Here is a 21,095-nt window from a genome sequence, read left to right on the forward strand (position 1 = left end):
GACTTACCCTCTATCATTAATTTTATAAGAAAAGGAATTCATGTCCACATCCACGGCCTTCATCAAATGCATTTATCTACTTTTTATCATAGTGGGTGGGCGAGGGTAGTTTAATTATTATTATTATTTTCTTACATTACTGGATCAGTGTATTTAATGATGGTCGTCAATGTGCACCGTGCATGGCAGTACACGAAAGCGTCATTTCGTGTCAATATCAGGCTTCGCATTATTGCATAATCTCAGTAGAGCTTATCGCCGCTCCCACTTTTTACGGTCTATGTCCCTGCCATGTCTCTGATCTCCAAGGTTTCTGATGCTTCTTATGCTTTGTCGCGATGGTGGTGGTTGTCCGACAGTGAGCTCTATCAATACTGGAAAGACGATTACTTCTTTAACGCAGCATGGGCTACTCGTGTGCTATCGATCTTTCTGGTGTTGGCCACCGCCACAATAGTGGCACGGTGGTGGCGTTGGTCAAGGAGGGAGCGATCGCCACTGCCTCCAGGGCCACGAGGCCTGCCGATAGTGGGCAACCTCCCTTTCATCGGTACCGAGCTCCACCGTAGTTTCGCCAAGTTTGCTGAAACCTATGGTCCCATCATGAAACTCCGACTAGGCAGCAAGCTCTGTATTGTGGTGACGTCACCGTCACTGGCAAAGGAGGTCTTCAAAGATCAAGACACCGTATTTGCCAACCACGATCTGATAGCAGTGGCGGCTACTGCCACTTACGGGGGCGTTGATATGGTATATTCACCATACGGTGACCATTGGCGGATGCTCCGTAAGATCTGTGTCTCGGAGATGCTAAACCACAAGAGGCTCGAGGCTCTGTATGGTCTCCGGCGAAGAGAGGTCCGCCACATGGCGAGCCAAATCTATTCCGAGGTTGGCTCCCCGATCGATGTTGGGGAGAAGATGTTCCTCACCACTTTCAATGTCATAACCAGGATGTTATGGGGTGATACACTTGAAGGGGAGGAAGGGCGGCGCACCACTGTCGAGGTTCGGCGAGTAATGGACAGAGTTGTGAAGCTTTTGGGAGAGCCAAATATTTCGGATCTATTTCCGGTGGTGGCGTGGCTTGATATCCAAGGTAATGTGCGGCGGATGAAGAAGGAGATTTCGTGGTTCGATCGGATGTTGGATTCCGTCATCGAAGAACGATTAAAAAGGGATCGAGAAAGAGAAAGAGGTAGCGAGCGACGGGAAGGGAATGAAGATGGCAAACAAGCCAAAGATCTCCTGCAGATCTTACTACAGCAGCTAAATCTTGATCTCAAGGACAAGGAAGGATCTCCTGGCCTTACCATCTCCCACATCAAGGCCTTGTTCTTGGTACGTTACCTTTTCTTTTTGGGCTCAGACTTGTCGAATTGATTAGTATTTAAATAGCCCAGGTTACGGTGGTTTTAAGATAAACTATCAGAAATATTCGAGGTTGTTAGGTGTTGGCACCAATTACTTACTTGTTAATAATCCCTATTCATACCCTGATCGTCTACGGCGCCACGGGCAGAGCGGCCTGAGCGGCGCACAAACAGGGCCCTTGTAATGATCGCCTTACCCCTGCCCTAGCATCTTGCCCAAGCGGGGGTAAGGCTAGGGATGTAAACGGATCGGATTCGGCTCGGATTTACCACTATCCGTATCCGAATCCGTTTATTAAAATAACTATTCGAATCCGATCCGATATCCGCCGGAAAGTTGATCTTTAATACCGTATCCGAATTCGGATGTTTATCGGATATCCGATTATTATCCGATCCGATAAAATATCCGTTTAGTAAGATAAATGGTCATTTATTTTATGGGAAAATGAACGTTAACCAGTCATGCTACGGGGCGTGTATCTGCACCGAAACACAACCACGCACGCAATGACCAGTGTGCCCCCTGGATAAGTGAAAAACAAATCAATTTATTTGGGATGCACTTGGATTTTAAACAGTTAAAATTCCCTATTTCATGACATAAAAAATAAAAACACATGCACGTAAGATATTCATAGTCTTTATACTTGATTCAGATTTGGATCATAATCACAAAGGATCAGGGCTGATCTGCCTCCTGATTATCAAATGGATCTGTCATAAATTGAATGAATCTAACCATATACAGATGTAATAGATGCACTATGAAGTATGAACTACAGTCTACAGGTAATACACCAAAGAATGCACATCACAATTCTGTATTTAGAGTAACTACAGGTAATAAACTAAAGAATGCCATTGCTGTACGTCTGTATATAATTATTTGCTACTTAAAAATGAAAGGAAAAAGAGCAACATTTACATTTAGATCTAAGGTCCTTGCAAAAACAATAAAGTATAAAAAAATTGAACATATGAATAACAATAAACCGAATAATTCTAAGGTAAGAAATATAAATTCCCTAAGATGAAAATACATAAGTAAATTAAGGTTGACTAAGTTAACTGCATAATTAAAACTACAGTAATACATTAACCATTGATCCACATTCTTGAGTAAAGTTGTGCTTGTAAGTTTTAAGGCAAAATTAATTCAACAAATTCAACAAACCCAACAATAGCACCCATATCCCATTGGGAAAATTATCACCTCCAGTTTGCTGACCGGCCCAGTTCCCCAGTTCCTCTAATAGGGGGATGGTGGACCCCACCCGGGCAGGGTGTTTGGGCATGGGTAGAGAGGTCATTTCAGCCCCCCTTTGTTAGAGGAACTTGGGAACTGGGCCGGTCAGCAAACTGGAGGTGATAAAGATCCTATCCCATTGTTTCATGATTCAAAACATTACAAATCACGGTACCATCCATAACCCGTTACAAAAATAACTTTTCTTTGATTTTCCAAAGGATGATAAGACCACCTCCAAACATTGATCCTACAGGCAAAAAAAAAAAAAAAAAAAAAAAAAAATCAGAAATCTAAGAATTTAACAAAATCTCAAGACAAAGAGATTAAGATCAAAAGTTACCAATAGTAGAAATAACACCAACAACTAACACTTGCTAGTCATGCTCATACATCCACAGTGGAATCTGATCCATTAAACAAAACAGAAATACCCAAATTAGTAGGAAAACAATAAATTTATATCATGTACTCATGTGCATTATAAATATCAAAATAGCTAAAATTATAAACTTAGTAAATACTTACCAAACTTAAATGATGGTAACCAGTCTCTCAAACAAAGTAAAGCTTCAACAACGTCCGGAAGTAACAAAGAACGAGATTCAGTAATGTATCTACCTCCAACACTAAAGGCAGATTCGCAAGCAACGTCGTAAGCCGGAACAGCCAAGATATCACGAGCCATTCGGAAAGGATTGGAAATTTGGGGCCATTGACTTTCCACCAATGTAAAATATCAAAGCAAGAATCATCATCGACATCAGGAAATAAACTTTCTTCCAAGTATCGATCCAATTCAGACTTTGAGGGTTGCATTAAAACACTGTACTCCTCAGCTACAAATTTCTTGAAATCATCATTGTAATTTTTTTTCTCTTTTTTAAAACTTCCATCAGAAGACTCATTCCTGTTGGCAATACTATCAGAGAGATCGCCAATAGATTGAGTACAAGAACTACTAAACTTACTTGCATACCTAGCATAGAGGTCAGCCACATCAAATTTGATTTGTGAAACATAATGTTCAGTATCAATATTCCCACAAATCCTACGCATGCAAAACATAATAAGTGTCATCTTGTAGCGAGGATCAAGAATAGCCCCAAGCGCCATAAACAAACTAGCACCCTTCCAATATTTCTCATATTTTAATCTCATGGTGATAGCCATAGAACTAATACAATCATCTTTGCTTTGTTCCCATCCACGTATCTTCGAAAGAATATCACACACATCTTTGAAGTAGAAATTTGCAGTAGGATACTTGCAACCCGACATGTGCATGGTGGCATCATAAAAAATTTCTAGACATTGCTCAATTTTTTGGCACTTCTCCCACTCCTCCATAGTTGGCAAAGTCTTGAAATTGTTATCCAATTCTGCCAAACGTTCGAAAGCTACTTTCACCTCTAAAGCATTATGAAGCATTTCATAAGTGGAATTCCACCGTGTTGGAACGTCCAAAGAAACACTCTTTTTATCAGACAATCTACTTTGAGACAGAGCATACTTCCATTTCTCAAATCTTGATGGTGATGAATTTATCCACTTAACCATGTGCCGAATCTTCATCAGTGCATCTCTAAGCTCTACCAATCCATCTTGAACAATAAGATTCAAAATATGTGCACAACATCGCACATGAAAAATATCTCCATTCTTTATCAATGCTCCTTTTCGACTAATCCAGTCTTTTAGATGATTTATCATAACATCATTTGTGGATGCATTATCCACTGCTATGGAGCAAACCTTCTTGTCAAGATTCCAACTTAACAATTGAGTCTTTATGTGCTTACTTATAGCTTCCCCAGTATGGGGGGTTGGAAGCATCTTATAAGAAATGATCTTCTTATGTAAGTTCCACTCATCATCAATGTAGTGACAGGTCAAAACACAATAATCAAGATTTTGGTGTTCTGATGTCCACAAATCTGTAGTGAAACTAACATTAGAAGACAACTTGTCCAACTCCTTATATATTTTTATCTTCTCTTCTTCAAAGATACCCATAACATCTTTTTTCACTGTTTTCCTTGAATAAAACTTGAACATGGGATTTAGATTTTTTGCAAATATTTGAAAATATTCATGTTCAGCCATGTTGAATGGATAAGCATGTTTGGCAATCATTCGAGAAAAATGTTTTCGGATGAGCTCAGGATCAAACTTATAACTTCCCACCTTAGTAGACTCACTTGTAGTACTATGTGTCATTGAAAGAAGTTGTTGACCAACATCTTTATGGGTCCTCCTATTACAAGTTTTTTTGTGGTTATTTAAATGAGATGTCCCCATAGAACTCGAGCCATTAAAGACTCTTCCACAATGCTTACAAGTAGCTGTCACCTTGTCATCTTTGACAACCCTATCAAAGTCCTTCCAAACTATGGATGTAATTTTTTGACGTTTGCCACCCACACAATTATCCTTCTCCCCTTTCTCATCATCTTTATGTTTACTTGTCTCCTCATTCTCACTCTCCTTAGGATTAGTACTAGATGGAGCAACAACACTACCAGGTGTAGCAGCTGATGCAGTACTACAATGAAGATCATCCATTTCTAGTCTCTACAATTAGGCAATTATCAAACATCAACAAACAAATAAAAAAACAATAGCAATGTCAAGTATCTATTACAAAGTATCAATAAAAAAAGAACAAAGTGAAGATATAAGAGAATAGTAAAGCAAAAAAAAAAAGTACATCAAGTTGTCCTTTATATACTCAATTAACAGTTATTTACCATCATTAGTTATAAAAGATGGTGATCACATTTGAAAAATTGGAATGCCAAGAAAAGTAACCAATGTATTTCTAATATTTAGTACAATATAATATATCAAACTATGACAAAAAAGTATATGTTGTTTGCTTCTTCTTTGCGAGGGAAGCTAGGTTAATTCTTTATCAAATGCTAGATTGCTAGGTCTATTTTTGAAGAGGTAACCCAGGTGGGCAGAAATTATCAATTGGATGGAGATTGGGTGGCTCCTCCAAGTGTCCAAGAGCCAAATTTTAACTTCTCAATCTCACAAGTTTGAGGTTGAATTTCTTTCCAAGTACTGAACATATATATCTATTTTATCTTCATATATCTTTAAGAAAATTGAACTTTCAACAGAAGTAAAATAAATAAATAAATAAGCGATCTAGAAAGAGGGATGTGGAAACCCACCCATGATCAAGTTCATGACCCACCCACCAATTAATGCATCCATATCCCAAGCACCAGAATTTTGTAGGCAGATGAGGATCTTATTTCATGTTTTTCTTCTTTTGAATTCCGGACAGAAACGTTATTAAATTCTCTTTTAAGATGAATTTTTCTTTAAGTGTTCAATCCATTTGGCCTAAAACTAGTTGCTGGCCATGAGGAATTTGTTACAAATCAACATAAGACTAACATAAGTGCTCATAGCATTAGCCAACTAGTCTGTTGGCTACAAATCCCGAGGCTACCTTGCATGTCACAATGGCTAGCTGAAAATGCTTCTCTATACACAGTTACACACCAAAAATCCCCCAAAAAAAAAAAAACAGTTCACAAATTAAGCAAACAAATAGGTTAGTTTCAACATGGTGAGTTACAGAATCATTGCAACTCCAAACTAAGGTAACCTCTGTGAAAACGACTCTGCTCGAACTGGCAAGGAGCCTTACAAGTGAGTCTGAGAATCAACAATATTAAATTTGGTAAATATTGTTGCAGCTCTTTTTTCATTCAACTGCCCGTATCTATTAATTCCATAGAAAACTTTTGAGACCAGATCATAATTTGTCTATTGATTTTCATGGTGGCTAAGGATTAGTATTGGAATGTCAGCCAGTTCAAACACATACATATGCTATTTTTAAACACAAAAGCCAAAACATAAAAGCCAAACATCACCGCATCTACAACTAGGCTAAATTTAGGGAATAGAGAAGAAGCCAACACTTGTAACTTCCACCCAATATTAAAAAGCAAAAATATAACCTTACAAGGAGCCATAATCCAACTATAGAAAAAAAAGACAGAGAAGAAGTCGCATAAGTTAGTGTCACTCTACCTGGAATCGCTATGGTATGGCGATTGTGTAGGTACTTGCCACGAGGCAGAGAAGAAGTAGCAGAATCCAACTATAGAAAAACACAGTTTGCCATGACCGCTCGTTGCAGGCTGTAGGAAGAACCAAATAGGTTGTATTAGATGATATGTATCCATGGAAAGAGGAAAAGAAAGAGAGAGGAAGACATACCTACATAGAACTAGAGAAGATCGACATAGACACAGCAGTGGGCTTGGAGAGTTGGAGAGTGGAGAGAGCGGCGGAACTCAGTTAGGGTTTGGGAGAAGAAGATGAGTCCCTTCGACTTTGTGAAATTGTGAGGCCGTGATCGATTAGGGTTTGGGACTTTGGGTGGTTGGGGTTAGAAATTAGGATTAGATTAGGGTAATATAGTAATATGCCATATGTTTTTATTCTATATTAAAATAATAATATTTATAATCGAATAAAAAAAAACCCGGATATTTATCCGATCCGAATTGGAACTATCTGAATCCGAATCCGATTAAGTTTCGGACGGATTCGGATATTATTCGGAACCAAAATTCTGGATTCGGAAGCCCCTAAACGGATTCGGACACGGATCGGATAGGGATTTTCGGCTATCCATTTACATCCCTAGGTAAGGCGGTCATTATAGGGTGCCCTGTTTGTGCGCCCCTCAGGCCGCTCTGGGCAGGGTGCCGTAGATGATCTGGATTGAAGCCCGTGCCAGTAGAGAACAACAATGCGTCCGACTCCTCTACTTCCGCCTGCCCCTACTGCCGTGTGTGTCCCACACACAAGCAAGGTGGAATGTACTGCATTACCCCTGCCCAAGTGCTTTGTCCGAGCAGGGGGTTAAGGTGGTACTTTCTGCTTTGCTTGTGTACGGGGCAAACAGCAGTACCGGGCAGGCGGAAGTAGAGGAGTCATAGGTTGATTTTGAACTCTGTTGTTTTCACTTTAGGTGTATAAATTGAGTTCGGTTCCTCTGCACGTACCACAGGTGAACGTACATGTGAGAGCCAACCACCTGTCCTATTTTTTCCTTTTACAAGGGGAGGAGGGGTTTGTATAGAAACAGAATTAAAATATGATTAGCTCTCACATGTACGTTCACCTGTTGGTACGTGCAGATGATCCATTCTCTATAAATTTGGATTTGTGAACTTGAACCAAGTGCAGGGAATGTTCACGTACATGTGTGTATGTGAACAACTCACAGCTGTTCAGATATTATGTGGGAATGTTCCATTTGAATGACTGTGAGATAAGGCCTAGGCCAAGCTTTTCAGCCCGCAAAGTGAGCTTGGGTTGGAATTTTAAGTTTGGGACTGGGTCTAGCCGGGCTTGGGCTAAAGCCTTGGGCTTAACCTCGCACGGCCAGTCCAACCCTCATTTTATATAACTGTATTTTAAGGGGAAATGGTTTTTGTGGAGAGGAGCGTGACCCTTACCCCTAGACAAAAGGAGCGAAATGACCGCCCCACCGCCATGAATAATGGAAATCCCACCCTCCCAGATAGAGATCTTTTTCCCCATGTGAAAAGACACCTCTGCCCTTTGTTTTGAGGAGGAGAGAGATAGACTCATGGGAGTGCTGATGTATGCCACACTCCCAGACAAAGATCTTTTTCCCTAATTATTATTACATATTACATTTAAGGCTTTAAGAGTTATTTTTAAGAACGATTGATTTTATTTTTTTTTTGTCTATTTTTTTGGTACATATAAAATAATAATAATAATAATAATAATTGATGAGGCATAAAACACCCCACCTATCAGAGGCTGCCACGTGGCCAACCCGACCTCAGTCCGAGAACCGAGTTGGGCCGAGCAGGAAATTGGGCCGACCCCATCTCCGATAAGTCACCTGACAAAGCCTGGTTTGAGCGAGCTGGCCGGTGGCTGAGGCCGAGATTATACGGGTCAGCCATAGACTCCTAGCCGAGCTCGCGGCCGAGACCTCCTCCTGGGCCGACCTCCATTGCCGACCCCACGGGCCGACCTCGTAGGCCGAGCCCTCCTCCATTGAGGCTCTCATAGCACCCCACCGGGGATCTCCGGGCCACGTCAGCACATCCCGAGAATCATGGGATAAGGATCGAGCCACGATCCCAGCGCAACACGGAATCACACTCTACATGGACTCTTACCTTAATAAGAGTCCGACCCCGAAAATAACTCTCCACTCCGTTCCACGCGAGAGAACCTTCCGAAAGAAGGACTCCTACCATACTAGGACTCTTCCAACTGTCTCATCTCCTCCTTACTCTATAAATACTCAGGTATGGAGCACTATTCCTCATCTTGCTTTTTACTACGCAGTTACGCTGTCGCGTTGAAGACCTGACTTGAGCATCGGAGAGTCCTAGGCCGGAGCCACACCGGCCCTCTTGCGCTCATTGCTTGGTTTTTGCAGGTTCATCCACGGGCGAACCAAGTACCGGAGGTTTTCACACGCAACAGATTTGGCGCCGTCTGTGGGAACGACATCGGCAAGCATCGTCGTTTCTGCCAATTCCCAGAACAATAATAATGGTGCATAAGAGGTCAGGGCAGCACGGCTCTACTTCCCGTACGGAGGAGCCGCAACCCGTTGTGCCGACGAGACGATCACCGCCCCCCGAAGCCTCTCGGCAGGGGATAAACAGAAGACCCCCTAGGGCAGGTGGTGCGCAGCCCATCACGGGCACCATTCCCCCTCCAGAGAGCGGGAATGGGGGAGGTGCACTAACCACGGCCGCGGCTAGCCGGATACAGGCCGAGCCAAGTTTGGACGGGAATGTCCTACCTGCACCGCCACCCTTGCCGGAGAGTTTGGACCCAGAAGCCCCGGCAAATAATCGACAGGTTATGGATTTGCAGCTGCAGATGCTCCACACCAACGAGATGCTGCGCGCCTTCATGAACCAGATGGTCCGAGGCGGGCTGATGGGCCAGCCGCTGGCCGCGCCCCCTCCAGCTCCGGTTCACCCTGAAAGAAACCTGCAGCAAAATGGCGGCCGGCGTAGGGCCGAGCCGAGTCGGGCTGCGTCCTCGCACCCGTCTCGTCAGAAGACTCCACCTACGCGCCCCAGTAGAGGCGCTCGGCGGGGTGAACAAGAACATCGCCAAAGCCCGCGAACAGGGCAGGAAATTGAACCGGCCGGCTCGGTAGCGAGGAGGTCGGTATTTTCTAGACGGATCGGAGAGGACGAACCGCCGAGGAGATTCCGAGAACAAAGAAAAGACCCGGTTGAAAGGCGCGCGCCGAGACAAGGAGAAGGATCGCGTCATACTCCCCGGGGTCAGAGCTCACCTCCCCGAGAAGAGCAACAGGGGAGCCCCCGAGGGTCCAACTTCCAAGAAGAAAAAAGAACAAGGAAGGGTGGTGAGGACCGAGCTGACCAGAATGGCCGACTACAACGGGATGACCGACCCTATCGGCCCCGGGCCGAGGAGCCGGTTGGCCGAGCACCTGAAACCGAGCTGGAGAAGCGGCTACGAGACTTGGCCGAGCAGGTGGAGGGGTTGAAGAAACAGGCGACCCCGGACGCCTACTCTTTGGTCGGGCGTCACCCTTATCCTCCCGAGATCATGACCGCGCCGCTGCCATAAGGTTTCAAACCTCCCTCGTTCGACCGGTATGACGGGACGACCGACCCGACAGATCACATCAACTACTTTAATGCGATGATGACCATGTACGGGGGAACCGAGATCGTTTCTTGCCGAGCCTTCCCTGCATCCCTCAAGGGCGCGGCGACCTCATGGTTTTCCTGGTTGCCGCCGAATTCCATAAAAAGCTTCGCTCAACTCTGTCGAGCCTTTGTCACGCGCTTCCAGAGTAGTATGAAACATAAGAAGACCACGGTCAACCTCCTCAGCGTGAAGCAAAGGCCCGACGAGTCGATCCGAGCATTCGTCTCCCGCTTCAACAAGGAATCCTTAGATATCAAGGATTTGGATGAGGCCACGGCCCATACGGCTATGAGCAACGGATTGGCCGATATGGACCTTATCAAGGACTTGGCCCGGAAGCCGACAAGAAACCTGGCCGAGCTCTTGGAGAGGTGCAACGAGTTCGCAAATATGGCCGAGGTCCTCCAAGCCCGGAAGGGCAACGAGGGTCGTACCGACAAGAAAAGGCCGACAATAGACAACCGAAGAAAAGAGAAAAGGCCAAGGACGGATCGCCGAGCTGACAGGTCGGATCGAGCTCGGAGCCCCGACTACACGCCATTGAATGCATCTCGCAAGGAGATCCTGATGCAAATACAAGATGGGGGGTACATCCGCCGACCCCGACCGATGCAAACGGGGTCATCTCGGAATCCCAACAAATATTGCCAATTCCACAAGGACATCGGTCACGACACCGAAGATTGTTATCAGCTGAAAAGAGAAATCGAAGAGCTGATAAAAGCGGGCCACTTGAAGCGATATGTCAAAGGAGGCCGAGAAGATCGTGGAGGTCGGCGGCCTGATGACCGAGATCAAAGAAGAGCCGAGCCTAGGGCCGAAAATAGGCGAGTTGAAAGAGATGATGACAAGGTCCGAGCCGAGAAGAAGGAGGACGGATCCGGGCCGAGCAATGACAAGGGAGCCCCCATATACACTATCCTCGGAGGGCCCGGGCAAGAGAGTACTCGAAAGGCTAAGGCAAACGCTCGCTTCGTCGGAGTAGCCGAGATGCCCGCCAAGAAACTCAAGCCGGCGGTGACGATCTCCTTCACGGAAGCCGACCTCGAAGGTATAAGTTTACCTCATGACGATGCTTTAGTGGTGCAGGTAGAAATTGCGAACAGACCCGTACACCGTGTATTGGTCGATACCGGCGCATCCGTGGACCTTATGTCACTGGAAGTGTACCGACAATTTGGCTTCGGCGACGAAGCGCTCAAGCCCGAAGGCACCTCGCTTCACGGGTTCTCGGGAGCGGCCGCGACCATCAAGGGCTCGATCGATCTACTAGTCACAATTGGGCAAGCTCCATGCCAGGCGATGATCCAAGTCAAATTCATGGTGGTACGGTCGGTAGTGGCTTTCAACGCCATACTCGGCCGTCCTTCATTGACCGCCCTCCAAGCCATCATCTCCCCGACTCACTTGAAGATGAAGTTCCCCACCGAGAACGGTGTCGGCGAGGTTCGAGGCGACCAAAAGAAGGCACGAGAGTGCTACGCTACTTTCGTCAAGCAAAACAAGGGTAATGTTCGAGGAATGGCCATGTGCGTCGTACATCTCCCCGAAGATCAGCGGGATGAGCTTATCGAGAGAAGAGGGCGACCCGTGGAAGACCTGACCCCACTTCATCTCAGCGAAGATGACCCAGCCAAGGTGGTCCAGCTCGGATCACTACTAAATGAAGATCAAAGGAGGCGGCTCGGAGTTTTCTTAAAAGCGAACGCCGATGTCTTCGCCTGGTCAGCCGCTGACATGTCGGGCATACCCAGACATATAGCTGAGCACCGACTCCATGTGGATCCGGGTCGGAAACCAATCCGGCAGAAGAGAAGGAACTACGCACTTGATCGACAAACTGCAATCAAAGAAGAGGTGGAGAAGCTTCGCCGATCAGGATTCATCCGAGAAGAGAAATTCCCGACCTGGTTGGCTAACGTCGTCATGGTCCCTAAACCGAACGGGAAGTGGAGAATGTGTGTCGACTACACCGACCTCAACAAGGCCTGCCCAAAAGATGAGTACCCACTACCTCGGATCGACCTCTTGATCGACGCCACGGCAGGTCACGAGATGCTGAGTTTCATGGACGCGTACTCCGGCTACAACCAAATCATGATGCATGAGGAGGACGAGTCGTACACGGCCTTCCGAACTGACCAAGAGAATTTCTGCTACAAGGTCATGCCGTTCGGATTGAAGAACGCCGGAGCGACATACCAGCGCCTCGTGAACTATATATTCCGCGAGCAGATCGGAAAGAACATGGAAGTCTACGTGGACGACATGTTGGTGAAAAGTTTGAAGGCCGAGCACCACTTGGCTGACCTGGAAGAAGCCTTCGGCGTATTGAGGAAGAACCAGATGAAGCTGAATCCCGCCAAGTGTGCATTCGGCGTAACCTCGGGAAAGTTCCTCGGCTTCATGGTCTCTATCAGAGGCATCGAAGCCAATCCGGCAAAAATCAGAGCCATCCAAGAGATGAGTCCTCCAAGGACGATCCGAGAAGTACAAAGGCTAAACGGACGTGTGGCGGCGTTGGCGCGATTCATGTCGAGATCGGGCGACAAGTGCCTACCGTTCTTTAAGGCCCTAAAGAATATCCGGAACCCAAAAGATTTTATCTGGTCATCCGAATGCCAAGAAGCTTTTGAAGAGCTGAAGAAATATTTGGAGAACCCGCCTCTTCTCAGCCGACCTGAACCAAAAGAGGAGCTTCAAGTCTACTTAGCCGCCACTCCCGTAGCGGTCAGTGCGGTGTTGATCAGGGAAGAGAGTCGAACTCAAAGGCCGATATACTATATCAGCCACGTTCTTGTTGATGCCGAGACAAGGTACTCCGGGTTCGAGAAAGTAGTATTCGCTCTAATCACGGCTGCAAGGAAACTAAGGCCGTACTTCCAAGCTCATCCGATCGTGGTACTGACCGACCAGCCACTCAAAAAGATATTACACAAACCTGACGTTTCGGGACGGCTGATTTCCTGGGCAGTTGAGCTAAGTGAATACGATATAAGCTATCGACCGAGGACGGCGATAAAAGGACAAGCCCTGGCCGACTTCATCGTCGAATGCACGGGGCCCGAACATGAGGTTGGAGAAGAAAAGACAGTCGAGGAGGTCGGGGCTACGGCCGACCCGATTTGGACCACGAATGTTAACGGCTCAAGCAATTCCGGAGGGAGCGGGGCCGGCCTAATACTTGTAAGCGCCGAAGGCTTTCTGGTCCAATATGCCCTAAGGTTCAAGTTTCCCGCCTCAAACAACGAGGCTGAGTATGAAGCCCTTCTAGCTGGACTTCGAGTCAGCAAAGCTATGGGCATAAAGCGGTTGAAGGTGCGAGGAGACTCCCAACTCGTGGTCAACCAGGTCAACGGAGACTACGAGGCAAAAGACGAAAGGATGATAGCATACCTGGGTCGAGCCCGAGATCTGATCTCCAAGCTCGAACACTTTGAGATGACTCGAATACCGAGAAAAGAGAATGCCGCGGCGGACTCCTTATCTAGGTTGGCCGAGGCCGACCTCCAATATCTGAGCCGGTCAGTATACATAGAAATATTGGAGAAGCCATCCTTACAAGAAGAAAGCATAAAGCACATTGAAGAGGATGGGCCGACCTGGTTGAACCCCATTGTCAACTACTTGGAGAATGACCTGCTCCCGGGGAACCGAGACGAAGCAAGGAAGGTCAAGATCCGATCTTCCAAGTACTCGATGATCGACGGAGTACTCTACAAAAGGGCAATCTTGGCCCCTCTTCTCCGATGTCTGGGACCGAAGGGGTTCGAGTATGCATTAGCCGAGGTGCATGAGGGAATATGCGGGAGTCACATGGGCGGCCGAGCTCTTGCATACAAGATACTTCGGCAAGGATTCTATTGGCCAAGAATGCAAGAAGAGGCCATGAAATATGTGAAGACGTGTGAGAAGTGCCAACTGTTCGCGCCAATCCCAAGCCGACCAGCAACAAAATTAACCTCAATGCTGAGCCCAATCCCATTCGCTATGTGGGGAATGGACATTCTCGGAGATTTCACCCCAGCATCGGGAAACAGAAAATACGTAGTAGTGGCGATCGATTACTTCACCAAGTGGGTCGAGGCCGAGCCCCTTGCCACCATCACTGAGAAGAACATGGAAAAATTTTTCCGGGATAAAGTCATCTACCGGTTCGGGCTACCGAAAGTTCTCATCACTGATAATGGCGCGCAATTCAATAACCCGGCCTTCCGAGAATTCTGCGAGCACTTCCACATTGACTTCCGACCCATCTCGGTAGCTCATCCACAAGCAAATGGACAAGTAGAAGTGTCCAACCGAACATTACTTGCCGGCATTAAGAGGAGGTTGGATGAGGCCAAGGGGAGATGGGTGGAAGAACTCCCAAGCGTCCTATGGGCATATCGGACGACTGTAAGAACTCCAACCGGGGAGAGTCCATTTCGCCTCGCTTATGGGACCGAAGCCCTCGCACCGGTTGAAGTTATGGCTTCATCGTACCGAGTGCTCAACTTCGATGAGAAGACCTATGAAGATGGGCTGAGAGCCAATCTTGACTTCCTCGATGAAGTCCGAGAAAATGCCCTACTCCGAAACGCGGCGTACCAACAGAAGACGGCAAACTACTATGATTCAAGAGTCAAAGAGCGGCATTTTCGTCAAGGGGACCTTGTTCTCAAAAAACTCAGCGCATCCCAGCCGAGGCAACAAGGAAAATTAGCACCAAATTGGGAAGGCCCGTACATAGTCTCCAAGCAAATTCGCCCTGGCATATATCGCTTGCAGACTCCGGGGGGCAAGAAGGTACCGAGACCTTGGAACTCGGAAAATTTGAAAAAGTTTTTTCAATAATTGAGCATGCTTGTATTCGGCTTCAGTTCCGACATTTGATTCAATAAAGTCTTTTCTCCAACACTCAACGTATTGGCAAGCTCCCAAGTCGAAATCGTAAGACCGGTCCTCATAGACCAGGCCGACATCAAAGACCGACCCTCATAGGTCGGCAGCCAAGTCATAAGACCGGTCCTCATAGACCAGGCCGACATCAAAGACCGACCCTCATAGGTCGGCAGCCAAGTCATAAGACCGGTCCTCATAGACCAGGCCGACATCAAAGACCGACCCTCATAGGTCGGCAGCCAAGCCATAAGACCGGTCCTCATAGACCAGGCCGACATCAAAGACCGACCCTCGTAGGTCGGCAGCCGAGTCGTAAGACCTGTCCACATAGACATGGCCGACCTCTCAAGGGCCGACATCCCTATTTGGCCGAGCCTAACAAAGTACAAAACCAAGCTAAGGCATTAGGCTCGGCCAAGAAGGATATTCGGCCACGCGTCCGCTTATATGATAGCCTCTCCAATCGGACTGAAGGGAAAGGCGAATTAACCAACCAAAGCGAAGATCACATTGACCTCGGGCGTTGCATGGCCGAAACCGCCGACAACGTTGGGCATGGATAAAAAAGAGACGAGTTCCTAAGCTCGGTTAGTGAAACGACTCGGCAGCTTGGCCACAAACAAAACAGAATACGCAAGGAAAAGAATGCTGAGGGCGCCGAGTTCAAATACTTAGACAAATTCTGGCAAAAATAAGTTGTTTTATTCATTGTAAGCCGACTGATCGGCACGGTTACAAAAGGGGCAGCTCGGCCCCACACACACACAAAAAAAAAAAAAAAAAAATTACATCTCCGTCTCCTCGGCGTGGGACTTGGAGGCGCCCTCGGAGGCGTCCACGGTATTGGGCTCGGCAGCAGGGTCTTGGGGTCCAGCTCCCAGAGGGAAGACGTCGGCTGGAGCAGGTGCCTCAAGGGGCTGAGCTTGGGTGACCTCGGCTCCCTCCTCATCTCCCATCTCCCCTGCAAAAGTAGTCGCATCATCGTCAAAGCGGGAGAGATTGAGATCAGTCGTGCCTTGATCTCGGCCAAAAGCTCAGCTCGGCCTGCTTCAAAACCTTCGGCGAAGGGAGGCTTCCTGATCTCATGGCAGATATCGGCGTACTCCTCCGATTGGAGATAGTCGCTGACTGCCGCGCTCCGAGCCGTGGCCAGATCTTCCTTGGCCTTCTCCTTCACCTCGGCGAGCCGAGCCTGCAGAGCCCGGACCTTCTCTCTCTGCCTGACCACCTCGGCCTGAGAGCTCTCCACTTCGGCCTCAGCAGCGGTGAGCTTCTCTTGGGTCTCCCGACGCCTCTGAACGGCATCCTGGGCGTCCTGATAAGCCTTCTTGCACTGGACGTCCAAGGAATAGTTCTCGGTCAGGAGCCGCTCGAAGCGGAGCATGGTCTCCACTGCTTTGGCGAACCCCTACAAAAAAGCATGAGAACAAAAAATCAGGATAAACTACACACATCAGATCATATGCAAGAGCCGACAAGGAAACTTACCATATTGAAGTCTTGAAATAGGGTGGAGAGGAGCTCAGGGTCGGACAGCGCCTCGAGCTTCTCCTTGTCGGCTGGGAGCCGACCTGCATCCAGCCATTCCTTGGCGTGAGCGGCCGAGTCCCCAGGGAAGAGGCGCCAGGTCGGCCTCACAGGGACGTTGTTGGCCGAAGCCCTCCCCAGGATGTATCGGGAGATGTTGGTGGGAGAAGCCACGGGCGGAAGGCCGCCACTCGTCAGGTTTACCGAGAGCTTTTGGCGTTTGATGTCTCTCGGCGGGCTCCTCTCGCCTTTTCGGCCTTTCCCCTTCCTCGGAGACCCGGCTTGACCCGTGTTCTTCTCGGCCTCCAGACCGACCACCGCGTCCGATGGTCCCGGCATCACCCCCTTGCCCTTGGAGGCCTTGGAGGACTCGCCCCGGGGTCTCTTCTCGGCATTCTTCTTCTTCCTATCCGCGATAATCTCGGCCTTCAGCCGAGCTGTGTCCATTGGAGGAATGTGGCCGACCACTGCAAGAGAAACCGAAAACATAAAAAACAAGTCAGAAAAGGAAAAGAAAACTAAGTAAAGGGGTCGGCTCGGACAACTGAGATAAGCTCGGCAAGGATTCCTACCAGGGGTCATATGCCAACTCGAAGAAACCCCTCGTCCGAAGCTGGAGAACATCGAAGGGCGGACTTTGGGCATCAGGTCGAGCGAGGTCATCTCGTTCTCGGTCAGGGGTAGTACTCTATTTACATAGTTCAGATTCATCTCCTTCCACTCGGTTCGGAGAGGGCTGTTGGGAATGGAAGCAAAGAAAAAATGGGGCTTCCAATACTTGTTGAAGGTCGGCGTGCCGACCAGAAATTTGTGACCGCCTAGAGCCGCACTCTTCCCTGATCGGCGGCAGAAGTAATACCACCCCTTCTCGGGAGACTTCTTCAGGAAGAAGAGCCGAGAGAAAAGCGCCACGCTCGCACCTCGGCCCATCTCGCAGAACAGGGCGTAGAAGCCGTACACGGCCAGCCAAGAGTTCGGCACCAGCTGACCAGGAGACAGGTGGAAGTGGTCCAAGATCTGGTCCACCAGGCTGAGAACGGGGAGCCGAAACGCATACTTGAAGGGCGTCTCGTACAGAGCCACCTCGCCGGGCCTGATGAAGCAGGCCATCTCCCCGGGATTAGGAACTCGGAGCTGAATGTCCTCGGGGATGGCGTAGGTCGTCCTCAGATAGTCGAGGTCGGCCTCCGTGATCGTGCTCGGAACAGTGCCGACACTGCCTTCCTCGGGCTCAGGGGCGTCGGTAGACGAGCTTACCGAGCCAACCCCCATCTCGGACGAATCTCCCTCACTTGATTCCTCATCGGATGAGGACGACCCGGAGTTCTCGGCCCGGTCTGCGGCTGTGGATTGGGCCGCGTGGTCAAACTCCATGGGTAACGGGGGCTCGGCCACCTCGGCCTGACGAAGCTCCACTACATCGGGCTCGTCTGAGGTCGAGCCCAACAGGTCTATGGTGGGAGAGCGAGTGGGGAGTTCTCGGCTCGGACTAGCGCCCTCTGCCGCCCTGGCGAGCAGTTCGCCCATAGGACTACTACCAACTGACATACTGGGCGGAGAAGACTTACTGGTTGAAGAAGAGCTGAGCGGGAACGAAACGATGGCCGAGTCGATCACGAACGAAGCTTCGGCCGAGTCGATCACGAGCAAGCAAACGACGAGATCTACCTAGTTGACGGTTCCAAACTTGCCGAGAAGTCAATAACTTAGAGCAGTGAAGAATGAATAGTTAGGAGTCGCCTATTTATAATCCTTGGGTTTTACTGATCCAACGGCCGACCAGAGCTCAGCATGATCCAACGGCCCAGATCAAAGGACGTTTCGAATTCCCGAGCCCGCCATAATGACTCTGCTGAAGTGGCACGGACACCCAACCGTCAGATCGTGCAACGTCAAATCCGCAGCAATAAATAATCTCGGCCCAACCGCAAGAATCTTCCAGACAAGCGCCCAGGAAACTTCACTCATCAACGCCGAGCCGACACCTGATGAGTGGGGGGGCCTGTGATGAGGCATAAAACACCCCACCTATCAGAGGCTGCCACGTGGCCGACCCGACCTCAGTCCGAGAACCGAGTTGGGCCGAGCAGGAAATTGGGCCGACCCCATCTCCGATAAGTCACCTGACAAAGCCTGGTTTGAGCGAGCTGGTCGGTGGCTGAGGCCGAGATTATACGGGTCAGCCATAGACTCCTAGCCGAGCTCGCGGCCGAGACCTCCTCCCGGGCCGACCTCCATTGCCGACCCCACGGGCCGACCTCGTAGGCCGAGCCCTCCTCCATTGAGGCTCTCATAGCACCCCACCGGGGATCTCCGGGCCACGTCAGCACATCCCGAGAATCATGGGATAAGGACCGAGCCACGATCCCAGCGCAACACGGAATCACACTCTACATGGACTCTTACCTTAATAAGAGTCCGACCCCGAAAATAACTCTCCACTCCGCTCCACGCGAGAGAACCTTCCGAAAGAAGGACTCCTACCATACTAGGACTCTTTCAACCGTCTCATCTCCTCCTTACTCTATAAATACCCAGGTATGGAGCACTATTCCTCATCTTGCTTTTTACTACGCAGTTACGCTGTCGCGTTGAAGACCTGACTTGAGCATCGGAGAGTCCTAGGCCGGAGCCACACCGGCCCTCTTGCGCTCATTGCTTGGTTTTTGCAGGTTCATCCACGGGCGAACCAAGTACCGGAGGTTTTCACACGCAACAATAATAAAAGAACAGCTAGGCTCAAGGCCCTGACAAAAATCAGGATCAATTAGGATCAACCCTCAATTGAGATATCTCACCCCAACGTCTGGGCCGGATTGGGCTTGGACTGAGTTAAGAGGACTCAAGGTTGGGATGAGTTTTTAAAAAACACGGACCCCATTAGTTAAATTGTGTGTATGGTATCAAACGTTGTTCTCACTACAAATACATCAGTGGTACTTGCCTGACTCACTAAATTTTATATATATATTCACAGGACATGATGGTGGCTGAAACTGAATCAACATCGAGCGTAGTGGAGTGGGCACTGGCTGAGCTATTGAAACACCCACATATAATGAAGAAAGCTGAAGAAGAGCTAGAAGAGGTAGTGGGGTTGAAGAATATGGTGGAAGAGTCTCATTTGCCTAAATTGCATTACCTCCATGCAGTGGTGAAGGAAGTCCTGCGGCTTCACCCACCTGCTCCTTTCTTGATTCCTCGATGCCCAAGTGCATCCTGCAACTTAGGCGGCTTTATGGTTCCGAAGGGCTCCAAAGTTATAGTGAATGCGTGTGCAATACAGAGAGATCCTATGGCTTGGGATAACCCCTTGGAGTTCCAGCCGGAGAGGTTCTTGAAATCGGATAGTGATGAACATGATTTTAGTGGTACAGATTTTCGATATATTCCATTTGGATCAGGAAGAAGGATATGTGTAGGAATCCCTATGGCAGAAAGAATGGTACCATACCTATTGGCGTCGGCTTTGCATTCATTCCAGTGGAAATTGCCAAATGATGTGGAACTTGATATGTCAGATAAGTTTGGAATGGAATTAAAGAAGGCAACACCCCTTGTTGCGATCCCATCACCTAGGTTATTTGACCTCACACTCTACAATTGAAATCCTAGTTTATGTAATCTTTTAAGTTCATCTTGGTCTCTTTAATGTAGAACTTTTCAATGTTGTAAGGTTGAGATAATCGATGCAACAACAATAATTCTTAAAGTCTACAGCTATATTGTTAGAATGGGTGTGGGAGTTTATTAAATTTTTATGGATAAATTACAGATCACCCCTTGATTTTCAATTGAACTCAGATCATCCCTTGATTTTTTTTAAAACTCAAATGTCTCTTTCTGCAGTAATGATGTTAGGCCACTGTTAACTATTGGTGTGAAAGAATTATTTTACCCTTTCTTTACCTGCACCATCAACGAACCAACTTTACCAAATGCTAATATTCTCTCTCTTCGGTGAAGCAACGTCTTAGCTTAAGTGGTTGGTTCGACTCGTCCTGAGAAAGTGTCCCTCCGTAATTTCTGACATTGCTCGACTCACCAAGGGAACTCCATTTACAGGAATGAATTTTATGAGGAATTAACACCATTTTAACTAGGATTTCGCCCATCTGAAATCACGGTATCGATTTATCTGGTTCGTTCTCTCCATTAATTCTCTGCTTCTTTTTCTTTTTTTTTTTTTTGAGTTTTTACGAGCTTGTGTTCTTCAGTTCTTTGTGTTTTCCATTTCGAGTGAGTGATACTCTCCTTCTTTTAATGCTCGTAACGAGCCCTAATTTTTTTAATTGAGGTTCTCTCCTTATCCTCTCAGTACAAAAACCCAAGTGAAG

The 21,095-nt window shown here is 47.7% G+C and overlaps 1 protein-coding gene across 1 annotated transcript; it reads left to right on the plus strand.

The window, feature by feature from the left end:
* Window positions 1-291: 291 nt before the first annotated feature.
* On the plus strand, window positions 292-20,365 carry LOC122654199 (flavonoid 3',5'-hydroxylase-like). The gene is made up of 2 exons (XM_043848190.1): window positions 292-1,341; window positions 19,736-20,365. Exons 1-2 carry the CDS (start codon window positions 292-294, stop codon window positions 20,363-20,365), a joined length of 1,680 nt encoding a protein of 559 aa, XP_043704125.1.
* The last annotated feature ends 730 nt before the right edge of the window (window positions 20,366-21,095 follow it).

This window comes from Telopea speciosissima, chromosome 1 (assembly GCF_018873765.1).
Source record: "Telopea speciosissima isolate NSW1024214 ecotype Mountain lineage chromosome 1, Tspe_v1, whole genome shotgun sequence".
NCBI classification, from domain to species: domain Eukaryota; kingdom Viridiplantae; phylum Streptophyta; class Magnoliopsida; order Proteales; family Proteaceae; genus Telopea; species Telopea speciosissima.

What these genes read in the sequence shown, in the direction of transcription:
- LOC122654199 (XM_043848190.1), top strand. Translation starts at nt 292, where the DNA reads ATGTCTCTGATCTCCAAGGTTTCTGATGCTTCTTATGCTTTGTCGCGA. An exon ending in ACATCAAGGCCTTGTTCTTG is followed by an intron (nt 1,342 to 19,735) that starts GTACGTTACCTT and finishes ATATATTCACAG; the next exon opens with GACATGATGGTGGCTGAAAC.